We start from the raw sequence: 13,051 nt of genomic DNA, 5'->3' as shown, positions 1-13,051 counted from the left end.
CTAATTAATCTGTCATTCATAGCTAGGTTGATATCATCACTAGCCATGTGACTGTATCTCCATGGAGCTCTTCAAGCCTAAGATTTGCCTGTCACAGACATAGCTTTCCCATCTTCAGTGCCTTCTTGATCTGAAGTCAGTTCAAATGTCTACAGTTACCTGTAGTGACGGTGATGGAAGGGTAAAAATGAGAAAGAGAGCGACAGCCTGTACCTTAGGCCTGAACCAAGAAGCTGGAGTTACATCACCTGGAAGTCTCTAGAATTCCCAGGGGACCCTTTCTGGCTTTGCAAACAGAGTGAGACAGAAACTAGACCCAGCATCCTCCTCTTTACTCAAACATGGGACAGTTTACACAGTACGAACTGACCAAACAAACAAAAGCAGTCCTGATTTCCAAAGAGCACTATGTTGTCTCCTTCTATCAAATGGCTGCCTCCTCTCACAAGCCCTCCATTGTCCCTCCCTGACCTGAGAGCCCTGATCAGTACTCAGTTTCCCTAGCTTAGCCTGTGCGTTTCCTTGAATAACCCAGTTTCCACAAAAACCTCTGCTCAATTAGTTTAGCAGAGTCCTCATCCTTAACACCCAATCGGGCTCTCTTCCCACACCATGCCCAAGTGAATCCAACTACCCTGACCTGTGTTCAACATGAACCCTTTACAAGGGTTTAGACGGAGCCCCAATCATCCATCCGTTTCCATAAGACATTTTCCATCCTCTCACGAACTCTGATCCGCAGCTACAAATATGCCACTGGCTCAGGCTGTATGCAGAGATGCATCTGTTACAGGAAATGCCCAGGTCAGAGTCTGTGCCTTGGCAGCCCTACCAAGCTAGGCTCAGCCGCCCATCCCAATAAGCCAATGAAAAAGACAAAGTAGCTAGGCATGGTGGTGCCGGCCCTTAATCCCAGCACAGGAGGCAGAGGCAGCTCGATTTTGTGAGTTTGAGGTCAGCTTGATCCACAGGAGGAGTTCCAGGCCAGCCAGGGCTACACAATTGAGGCCCTGGCTCAGAAGGGGGGGGGGGGAGGGAGGGAGAATAGAGAGAGGGCCACATTGGAAAGAGGAACAAATAAAGATGTCCAGGTACACCCTTCACCCCAAGTCCATCTTTAAAGTCCAAAACGAGGTTGGAGTTTAAAAAGGTGGCGAAGAGAGATGCCTAACAAAGACGTCCTAGTGGGGGTGTGGTCCCACTCATCACTGACACGTGCTGAATCTGCACCAGTCTCCTGTAAACTGATGTAACAAGGTGTCAGAATTGTTTCTCCTCTGGTTGCCCCAGGCTCCCCGCTGGCACCACAGTTCAGTCTTTTTCTCCTCCCAGCATGATACCTGTAGAGAAATTCCAGTTTCTTAGAGCCCATTGTTTCTATAGTCTGACGGTCAAAGTGATGGCAGGACACTCCTTAGAGTGTCTTATTCATCCCTGCCTGGAGGTTCACAGTTCAGCCTCTCTCCCCACCACAAGACACCGTCGCTGGGGTCCTCATATCCACTACGTTGGTACTCAATAAAACCTTCATTTAACAGGTGAATATCTGACTTTTAACATCAAGCAGGGGCACGATACTAAAAACCTCAAGTCTAGATCAGCCCTTTCCATACTGTGTTCCCAACCGCAAGGAATGAATTGTTTTACCAACTCACACCGTCTCTCCCTCTAACTGCCAGGAAGCGGCCACTGGCGGTCCTTGTCCGAATTCGCTTCCGCTTCCATGAGTCAGGGACTTGAATCTGTGGGTGTCCCTGTTTACAGGGATTCTGGAACCACTTCCTGCCAATGTGGACGGGGAGACAACTAAAAGTCAATACTAGCGATGATCCAGGTTTGACACTTCTCCCGCTCTAATTTGTGTCTCTACCGCACAACTATGAACTATTACAGAGTCAACACTGACTCTGTAAAACAGGAATAACCGATGACAACGGTTTTTTTAAACGTCAGCTTCTAGAGGGGCAAGAAAAACTAATCCAGGATGATTAGAAGGCCAAAGAAGAAGACAAAACAGTAGTTAGCCACCTAGCTAAGTGACAAAAGCAATGAGAAGTGCATTATCAGAGCTTACAGGAGCTGATCAAGACTGTACTTAAAAGCAATTTTACCGCTTTAAAGACGCTACATTTCATAATTACACAATATGTTTGTACTACAGAAATCATGGGACCGAAGAGATGCTTCAGCAGCTAAGAGCACTTGCTGATCTTGCAGAGGACTCAAGTTCAGTTCACAGCACCCACCGCAAGCAGCTCACAACTACCAGTAACTCCAGTTCTAAGGGATTAGCACCCTCTTCTGGACTTCAAGGGCACCTGCACTCACATACACACACACACACACAAAACTTAAAAATCATTAAAGAATAGAAATCATATAACCCAAAGTATTTCTTTCACAGAATCTGTATCTCCAGCTGTTACTTTACATTTTTATGTGTCACCATTTCATAAATTAATTTTTTTAATTTAGAGAAAATACTTCACATCTAGAAATTTTATTGCACTCTCTTATACAAAATAAATAAATAAAAATACTAAACTAGGAACACCTGCTTTATATAGCTCAGAACTGTTTGTAATTTGAGCTTCAAGGGATCTGATGCCCTCTTCTGGTACCAGACAGTGCATGCACACAATAATAAAAATATTTTTAGGCAAATCCCATTACTAATGCCTCTTTAAAGTTTAAATGAGGCAACTCATACAAAGTGCCTGCAGCACTTCCTGACACATAGGAAACATTCATAAAAGTTCATCTTTCTCCCTGTCATATCCCTCACCACTGAATAAAATGAAGGCTGCAATGGTGTAAAACCTGTCTTATAGAATATTCCTTTTTCCATAGGGGAGGAAATGTAGGAGATGAGAAAGACACAAGAGTAGTTGACAATATCTTGGGGTAGACGTGGCTCCCAAGGTCTCCTTTCATGTTTCCATATTAGCATTTCACAGTTAACTATTAAAGGATTTTCCTTAAACCAGCATGTTTTAATAAATTAATAACCAGGCTCTGGTGAAAGGAAACCAACCTAGACAAATTACACTGCTCACAGATACTCCACTACCAACAAAATAAATGACTCAAGTCTCCCATGGTTCCATATTAACTCCGAAGTTGGCAAGCTCTCCAGGACTTTCGAAGATTATCCAGACCAACGGGGAAAGACAGTGGGGAAAAATTCACCATCAGAACCTACAAGGCAAGAAATTTCTTTGGAGAAAGAACGAAACTGAATACTAAGTCTGGATAAATACTTCCAGTACAGTACAACTTCAGATCAATGTTACTGTAGCCAATCACATAAAGAATGTCTGTATGTATAAGTGCTATCTATGTGTACGTGTATATTAAAGCCAGATGTCATTCCTCCTGTTTTGTTTTGTTTTGTTTTGTTTGACACAAGGTGTCTTTGCATAGCCCTGCCTGTCCTGGAGCTCACTCTGTAGACCAGGCTGGCCTTGAACTCACAGAGACCCACTTGTCTCTGCCTCCCCAGTGCTGGGATTAAAAGTGAGCACCATCACCGCCCGACTGTTCCTCCTGATTTCTATCTACCTTACTTCTTGAGACAAGATCACTCACCGGGACCCGAGGCTCACCAATTCTGCTAGACTGGATGGTCATGGAACCCCAGGTATCCTCCTGTCTCTGCCTCCTTGGAGACTACTCCATTAGGGTACCACAGGATGACCACATTACTCTTCTCCCTGGTCCTGGTTACTGAGAATACACTTGGTTACAAAGGCTGTGAGAACCCAAGTACTGGGGTCATGAGAAGACCCTGCCAACCTGTAGTCAGCAGCGTGCAATGTCACGTGACCTGTGCAGCTCGTTCTGCTGCTGGGGGGGTGTCCCCTGCCCGCTTCTTCCTCGTCCCCCATCATCTCTGTCCCCAATCATCTCTGCCCTGGCTGTCTCTCCATCCTGATCACCACCCCACCTTCTCCTCTCTCACACCCTGTGTCTCAGGAACAGAGAGCACAAAGTATTTCCCTCCCCAGCGCCCAGACGCCTTTCCCACTTTACGTTTCCTTCCTAAGGCTGCCACCCTCTAACACAGATCCTCGTGTTGTGGTGACCCCACCATAAAATCATTTCATTGCTACCTCATAACCATCATTTTGCTGTTGTTACAAATCTTAATGTAACTGCCTAGTACTCAGGAGATACCATATGTGCCCTGAGGGGTCGTGGACCCACGGGTTGAGAACCACTGCCTTAAATGACCTCGCTGATGACTAATAAACTCCTCTGTCCATACAGCTTCATTCCCAAATCCAAAACAAACTCACGAGAAGACGAAAATCTGCTTGAGAGCATAAGCAAACAATGGAGTAGTAATAACTAAGCAATGGAATGTAGAAGGCTGGGAAACCTCCCAGTGATTCTAGGCACGGCCGACGATCTCAGAAACTCACTCCAAATACTTTCTTGTATAGAAACAGACACACCTTTGCTTAAAGTGTCAGGGAGACAGAGCGAGGTGGTTCCTAAAAATGTTTTTTATGACTGATTGGACGCTAATGAAGGCTTAAGTGCATCATTGTTCGCTGTTTAGGCTAATCCTGAGGTTTTAATAAAACAAGAAAACATCTTCAAGAAGCCCGTATCTGAAATTCTTCTGGATTTTTCTACAAGTCTAATCCCACACTCTATTTAAATATTCATGTCCCCTCACTGCAGCGTAAAAGCCTGCATGCCTCCACTGAGCTAGCCTCGGCCAACCCCCTGGCTTTCTCTTCCGTTCCTTCAAGCTAACATACATGTGTATCCCTGTCACAGTTGCTGACTCCTCTCCATCCAGATGTTCCCCCAAATGAGGCACTATTCGAGACCTTCTGCACACACGATTCAGCATCTAGCTGCCTGGGGCTAGTTCCTGCCGATTACCTGATTCATATGTCAGGGACTGGGAATGTGACTCAGAGTGCTTACCTAGAATGCACAAGGCCCAGGACTCAATCATCAACGCAGCAAAACACGGAAACAAAATATATATTTTTTCTTTAAAATTTTGAATGTTGGTCCACTAGACTAGAACTGATTATAAGACCAATTATAGGGCAGGTTCATTCTCTACTTTATGGCTCAGAAAGTGCCTAGGAAGCATGTATCCCAGTTGCTGGATGAATCCATTTTAAAATGAGGGACTCAAGCTACTAAGTTGTGCGTCGATTAATCAAACAATTTTAAGTTGATCTAAGGCACTTGAGCAATGAGTTCTGATTTTTGTTTTTGAGTGTGTCCGTGTTTTTTTTTTTTTTTTGGAGTATGCAACTTTTTAAAACATTCTGCCTTGATAATTTACTGCTTCAAGAAGCCTCTTTGAGAAAGCAACTCTTAGCCAAGGGTGGTCTTGAAAACCTATAATCTGAGCCCTCAGATGCAAAAAGAAAATGGTCAGCAATTCATGGCCACAGTTGGCCACATAACAAGTCTGAGGCTAGCCTGGCCTGTATGAAAACGCAGTCTTAGAAAAGAAAAGAAAGAAAGGAAGAGGGAGGGAAGAAACTCTTTCTGAGATCACCAATTAAAAAGTTCCAAATGAAATGAAACCCTAGACCTTCATAGTCTAAACAGCTCTTGATGGAAGGACTAGCCTTAACTACACTCTGAAAGATGTATTTAGGTCTTAAAAGTATAGGTGGTCTCAACTCTTGGACTATCTAGCAGTGTAAAAAGTCACAGAGCTAGTAACCAGTCTCCCTGAGGTATGAAGTTAGAGAAACCCATGAACCCAGGAAAGCGGGTGGGAAACCGAGAAGCCCAGTGCAGAGGACGAGAGGAAATGTGCGGTTCACACAAAGGCAGAAGAGTCTGTGGCTACATCAGAAAGGTCTCTGGGCTCAAGCACAGATGGCATCCTTTTGAAGGCAATGATTATGGAGGGTGTTAGTGCAGAGTGAATAGTCCACCATGGAACCCACTTCTTCCCCGAGACTGCTTCAATAGACTCAGACCTCTTATGCCCCCTGGTCCCATCTGTCCCCTTCTCCACCCCTAGAAACGTTATTTAAACACATGGTTGTGGCACATGTCTTTAATCTCAGCACGGAGGCTGGAGGATCTCTATGAATTCAAGTCCAGCCTGGTCTACAGAGCAAGTCCCAAGACAGTCAAGGCTAAACAGAGAGACCTTGTCTCAGAAATAATAATAATGATAATAATAATAGCAATACACCAAATGGTGTCACTCCCTCTCTCTTCGTTAGCCCCCTCCTAGTCCTTTCCAACTCTTCACACATGGCTAGCTTACCTTTCCGATGTCTTACAACTCCCTCCAGAGCACCCATTCACTTACAGACAGAGCTTGAACTCCGCAGCTCGCCAGCTGCTTCTCCCAGCCTTGCTGCTCTGAGGCTTGCCTGGCCCGGCCCACCCCCACCAGCATAAAGCCAGACTCCTCTCACCCCAGGAAACCTCTCCACCCAGCTGACAAAGCTTCTCCTTGCTCACCCAAAACACACAACAAAAGCCCTCACAGCACCTAGAATGCTAAATTCCCCCAGTCAGAACCCCAACCCCCCAAACTGCATGCCTTATCAGTCCTTGTATCTTCAGGAAATGACAAGCGATTGGCACTGGGAAACCCCAGTAAACATGCAGGGGACTTAATGTAACATGTTTTACAGAACAACTTTAAAACATGGTATGCATGTTTGAAATTCTCAGTCATTTAAAAATAATTACTAGTTTCCTGGATCCACATATACATCCCCTTGGGAGGGCGTGCTGGAAATCAAAAGTGACCTTTTGCACACCGTAGGATTTTCCTAAGGAGATACTAGTAGGTTGTCTCTAAGTGGTGGATTTGGATACGCCAAATTAAAACTACTTGCCCCTTGAGTCACCTAATTCCCTCCTTTTTGGTTGATCCTGTAATCACCACTTTGGTGTCCAACCCTCCCCGGAAAATTTTACAGCTGGTTACAACCGTGTACTTTAGAATCACAGACACCAAAAACGCTCGCATTCTCCAACGGGGATGCTTCCCCCTGCTTCCCTGTAAGCTGTGAAATAAACGATGAGCTGGTGGCCCCGCCCCAACTACAGTGCAACACAGCCAGATAAAGACTCCTGGGCGATGTCTCTGCATCTTTGTGACCCCTCCTCCGGGGTGGTGTGGGGGCACTTACCCAGGAGACACACATCTGAGACAAGCAACAAAGCTTTCCTTTCTAGCCTTCCCTGGGAGAATCTGAGGGAACAAGTTCAGTACAAGTTCAGTGTCCCCGGTGGGATCTAAGGGACCACGTAGAAAATGATCCCTTATGTGAATGTCATTATCTACCATAAGAATACCAAAACGTGAGCCAGCTTTTGGCCGTCAGTTATTTCATAGCCCTGGTCAGTTCAAGTTCAGCACGAAGGCTTCCTGCAATGCTCATTGGTGTTGCTGGTCCTATGGCTGACCCAGGCCCGTAAAGTAATTAACTAAGATCGCAAAAGGCCATGGGAGTACCTGTAAGTGCAAATACAAGGCCAGTTGGAAGACCACTGCAAGGCACGTATTAGCATTAAAATATAAACAAAAATGGATTACTAAAACTAAAGTAGCAAAGACAGTGGTTGCTTCCCGCTCTTGAGCACAAATCAGGTAAGTCCCGGGGCGTTCCTAAGATGTCAATCACACTGTTCAAAGTAAAGTTGTCTCTGGGCATCCTCTTATCATGGGATTCTTCGTGGGGTGTTTTTGTAGTTTTGATTTGTCAACAGTAACATTGTGGTTGAGAATGAAAGGCTCGTGAGCCGGTCTCCAGTAGCTCCAGGAAAACGAGGAGGCCCCTTCACCAACACTGACGTTCCATTAGAGAATTTTACAGTGCGTGAGAGGAATCCATCATTGCAGCCATCTTTACTGAGGATAGAGTGAAGGGTCGGAGATTTCAACCACCAAGGCAGTTCAAAAGGCGGTGCCACCACCAGCAGCTACCACCCCTGCCCTTATTCTGATGCCTCCCCGTTTAAGAGGCAGCCTCTTGCTTCCTTCCATGACCTGCTGTAGTCATAGCTACATAGACTCCCATCAAGGGGAGGTCGCCATTTGAACAGGTTAGGACAATAACCAAGCAACTTTAGTCATGAATTTGCTACCTTTCAAATTTGCCCAAATGCTTCTCTTTGCTTAATATGACAGATCACTAATTCCTGTTTGTAAATACTCATAAAACAACAAAGAAAATGAGCATACTGAAATGGTTACAAATGAAACTATGTCGTCATGCAAAACTGTAACGGTGGGGCGGAAGGGGGTTCAGATGAAACTAGTGCAGAGGTCGATGATAAACTTCCGAGTTGTAGGATGGGTACATGAGGCTCAATCCATTATTTTTATATTACACACTATATTGTACTTAGAAGACATTTCCCAAATTAAAAAACAAAAACATGAGGTCAGGTTTCAAAGGAAACTATCAAAATACTGTAGGAAAGCCTTGTAGATGCACGAACAAGAGGACGCAGATTCTCCCCAAAATGCTGGAGTCCTGCAGGCAGACCAACCTCAGAGGCGTTAATCTCAGCCCCTTTAGTAAGGTAGGCAGCATAATTACAGGGGCTGAACGGAGAGCGAGGCAGAGAGAGGGAGAGAGAGACATCTTTGAGAAGCAGCAAGAAGCAGGTTTTTACTAGCTTTTTATCTCCTCAACTCAAAGGAGTCTTTGCAAAACCAAACCTCTGCTACGCAAAAATAACACACAGCAAAATAAAAATGCTGTAAATTTACCATCCACTTAGAAAACACATTAGCAGGTAAGAGCTAAGCCTTCACGGGAGGCGCGGGGAGCCGACAAGGCCGCTTTGCAGGCTTTTACAGTGTGAACTTTTGACCTCCTCCCAAAATGTCATAAAAGAATTTTTTAAACCCTGGAACTAGAAAGAATGCTTTCTTCATCGAATCATTTCATAAAACATCTCTATGTGCTGTGTTTGCTCGCAGCCACCCGGCCCAAGGTCCAAAACTAAAACGTATTCTAAGCGCGAGGTTGCCCGGGATTAAGAAAAACACGTTAAGTAGCAGTGAAATAAACACACACACACACACACACACACACACACACACACACGGCAACGCTGAGTGGCGACCGCGAAAACCCTCTCCAGCCACCTCTGCTCACTGTTTTCTTTTCTCCTTTGCCACCAACAAAAAGAAACGACCAAACTTCCCCTGGCTCCTCTCTGTTGTCCCTTTTTTGTTTCTCCGCCTTCCGTCACACGACGCCACTTGGATGTCGCACCACGAGCAAAACACTTAAGAAGAAATATACCTTTTGTCTGGTACGGAAATGCGGTGGGATGAGAACGGCCAACACACCTGAGGTCTCCACCCGGGGAAGGGGTGTCGCGGGGACCGGGGCGCTGCTGAATGGCCGGCCGCGCAGACCTGGTGCTACCGGAATCCCGACTCTGCGCACCTTCCCTCGGCCTGGCCCGCACTCCTGAGGCCCGCGAGGCGCGGAAAAGCTGACACTCAGAGCCCGGACCCGCGCGCACCGCCGAGCTGCCGCGCCGCCTACCTGGCCAGCCCCAGGCACCGCCCCGCGGGGCGCGCCACCGACGCCGCCAGGAGGTTCCTCGGGCCGCCCGTGACGCGAGTGGCTCAAGTGCCCCGAAGCTCCCCCGATCCCGCGCTCCCCGAGCGCCGCGGACCCCTCCCCGACCGAGATGTGCGCCGGGATCCTGGGACCCCAAGAACTCGCATCTAAGGGCTCAACACCCACCGGAACCCGGGACAGGGAGGGGACCCCGCGGCCCGACAGGACGGCGGCACTCACCCAGGCAGCGGATCTGGAAACCCGAGGGGGGTCGCAGCGCCCTGCGCGTCCAACCCTCTCGCAGCGCCTCAAGATGCTCCTCCTTGCCCTGAATCAGCAGGACCTGCTCGTCGATCCAGCCCAGGAAAAAAGTCTCGGCCACCGCGGCCGTGACCTTCTTGTTCCAAAAGTGTTGCATGTTCTCCGCTTTGAAATCGGCGAAGATCTCGTAGCCGATGTGGTGTCGGGCGAGCTGCCGGGGTTGGGTCGGGGCCGGGGGCGAAGGCTGAACGGCCCGGGGCTTCTCCTCCGCGGGGCTGTCGACCGGGCCCAGGACGATGGCCAGCGAGTGTGGCGCGATCTGCAGAAACTTCTCCATCTTACCAGGCGTCCGCCGCGCGGACCGCGCTCACCCGGGGCCGCCGCTGCGCGCCGCTGGAGGGAACCGGCGCGGGACCGTGGCTGTGGGGCGAGCAGAGAGCGTCGAGGTCTCGCCTGGGGGTTGGGGGGTCCGCGCCTTTCCCCGCCCGCCCGCCTCGCCCCGCGGGAGCACCTCGGTTCCCCAAGATGCAGCCCGCGCGAGGGCGCAGCAGGTCTCCGTGCGTTAGTGCAGGGAAGGGACAGCGACGCCGAGCTCGCTGCCACCGAGGTCCCGCGCCAGTTACCTGCAGCTCCGGGCCACCCTCCGGGCACCGCTCATTTTTCAGCCGCGGCACCCGGCAGCCCCAGCGGGGGCGGGGACCCGGAGGAAGGGTGTCGAGGGGGCGGGCAGCTTGCGGAGATTCGGGGTATTCCCTTGGCCGGACCTGGCCGGAGGAATTGCACGGAGGCCAGTACCGGAGAGGTCAGGGGTGGCGAGGTTGGCTGGGAGAGTTGAGTTGAAGAGCCCGGCTCTGGACAGATCCGGAGGTGGGAGGAGGGACGCGCAGCGCCACTTGGAAGGCACAGATTCCGGCGCTGCGAATGTCGCTCCGCCCCACGCTCCACCCCCGCACCCACCTCCCACCTCCCCTCAGAAACAAGTGGATTCGCTGGCTGGCTAATGTACCCTTGGAAGTTGCTCTTTCAAAAACCCAGTCAACCATGAAAAATTGTCATCAGTCCCTCCTCCCAGCTCCCGTGGACCCTTCCCTCTTCTGTCTCCAGCCTGTATGCGAGCCTATCCTGGAAGAAACCCAGCAATTCCTGGAGTTAGCTATACAGCGGGAACAGTAATTATTTCGCCTTTGGAAAAACTTTAAGCCTTGTTTCTACGCACAGTTCCGACTTGCAGTGCTATCTAAAGGGGAGATTGCCGTAAGAAGCGATAGCGTTGAGTGATTATCCAACTTGAGCGTGCATCGAGATCACCAGGGACACTTGTTAAAAGCCAGATACTGGCCATGAGATGGGTCAGCAGATAAAAACGTTTGCTGCCAAGTCTGACTGCTTAAGTTTTATCCCAGGAACCCATTTGGTGGAAGGAGAGAACTGACTCTCTGTTCTCTGACAGCCAGCGCAGGCATGAAAACACACACACACACACACACACACACACACACACACACACACACACACACGAGAGGGGGGTAAGAATTTAATAGATAATTAGGCACCACTCTTAGGGGCAAACTCAAAAGGTTAAGGTAATGGAGAGAAGTGGATCTTATTCACTGGTAACCTTTTTTAAAATTTTTAATCACGTTTATTTATTTTGTGTGGGTGAGCATGCAAATGGAAGTCAGGGGAAATGAGAAGACTGCTTGTGCTCATCATACAGGTCTGGGTTGTGTGGACTGAACTCCGGTCTTCAGGTTGCCTCTTTATTCATAATTTCTAAGAACCACTCTTTTTAAAAACACTGACTTAAAAAATATTCTCAGATGATGGAGGGGGGTGTCAATTAAACTCTTCGCTGATGGCTTCCAGAGAGTTTAAAATCGCAAAAATCACACACACACACACACACACACACACACACACACACAGCATGCACTTTAGTCCCACTGAAGAGCAGCCTTGGGAACCTCACTGAGCCTGGGTTTCCCATGTGTGGAAGGGGAGTTGGGTCCTGCTTTGCCCCTATTGCCTGAAAAAAGAATCCAGCAAGGGGGTGGGGCTGATGGTGTTTTTGCATTCTGCATGGCTCACAGACTCCAGGTGTTCCTGGGGCTTCAATCCACCACCATGCATCCAGGGACTGCAGCTGGAGCTCCCATCGTGCCCTCCGAATTTCCCAGGCACCCACTGCCTGGTGAGACCTGTTATTTTCTTGCCTGGATGTTAATGTTGTTCTCTAAGCCACAATTTGCCACACTCTTCACTCCGTTCTCCCTGCCTGGGCCTTGATAATGGCAGCTGGAAAACAAAAGACAGAAGACATGCATGAGACAGTATTTTTGCTTTCCATTTCCGCCTTTATCATGATTGTTTTTGCATAGTTTCAGACATAGCTGCAGGCACTGTAAAAAAAAGACAAAAAAGTATCTTCACCCAGATTCCAGCACTGTTAAGATCCTATTATCCCTACATACATCCAACCTTTTTGTCTAAACTTTCTAAAGCTCTCTATTATTGCTATTTTATTCTTCATAATTAGCCAATATCGTCTTAAGATTTCTTTTTAAACATGTATGAGAGTGTTTCTATATGGGTATGTATGTAAGTGCAGGTGCCCACGGCAAGCAGATCTACTGTAGAGCGAGTTCTAGAATGGCCAGAGCTACACAGAGAAACCCCGTCTCATACACAATAACAAAAAGTCTACTTATTTTATGTGTGTGAGTACTTGGCTGTGGGCATCTGGATGCTGAGAACTGAACTCAGGTCCTCTGCAAGAGCAGCAAGTACACACCATTGAACCACCTCTCCAACCCTCTACAAGTGTCTTTTTGTAAGACGTTGGAGACGGTATAAATATCAGGCTGCTGCTCCTCCAGTTTTTCCCTAACACGCAGGCGGTCTATTGATCCCAGTTGGTTTATGGTGTGATTGCTAAGCTCTGCTGTTATAGGTTTATTCCAGCATTCCTTCTGCATTGTTAGCATTCTACTGTACCAACGTGCCCCCCTTTCTTTGTTCGGTCTGCACCCACAGGGTCTGCGCATTCTTACTTCATTCAGTAGATCGCAAGACTTAACCTCCATTACTTACATCTCACTCTCAGCCCCAGTAAGGCCCATAGAATCCTCTAAAGCTGGTTGACTCCAGTTCACTTTCATTGAAGGGACCTGGACACATTTTCCTTGTGGTGACTGACTCCGACTCCCTTCCAGAACTTTCTTAAGTGAACTGTCTTAAGCTCACACAGGGCC

At 48.1% G+C, this 13,051-nt stretch overlaps 1 protein-coding gene across 2 annotated transcripts in view; it reads right to left on the bottom strand.

Annotated features, from left to right (window-relative positions):
• Stox2 (storkhead box 2) overlaps positions 1-10,217 on the bottom strand; it is a 214,733-nt gene extending 204,516 nt beyond the window's left edge. The window contains exon 1 of one of the 2 annotated variants that reach the window (XM_040731728.1): positions 9,780-10,217. In XM_040731728.1, the coding sequence (XP_040587662.1) occupies positions 9,780-10,137 (358 nt within the window). In that variant the 5' untranslated portion in view covers positions 10,138-10,217. The remainder of the gene's footprint in view (positions 1-9,779) is intronic. The other variant, XM_040731727.1, reaches the window with a different exon arrangement.
• Positions 10,218-13,051: the final 2,834 nt, after the last annotated feature.

This window comes from Mesocricetus auratus, unplaced genomic scaffold (assembly GCF_017639785.1).
Source record: "Mesocricetus auratus isolate SY011 unplaced genomic scaffold, BCM_Maur_2.0 Super-Scaffold_100026, whole genome shotgun sequence".
Lineage (NCBI taxonomy): Eukaryota > Metazoa > Chordata > Mammalia > Rodentia > Cricetidae > Mesocricetus > Mesocricetus auratus.
The sequence above is the reverse complement of the archived record's forward strand: the minus strand, read 5'-3'. Positions and strand labels throughout refer to the sequence as shown.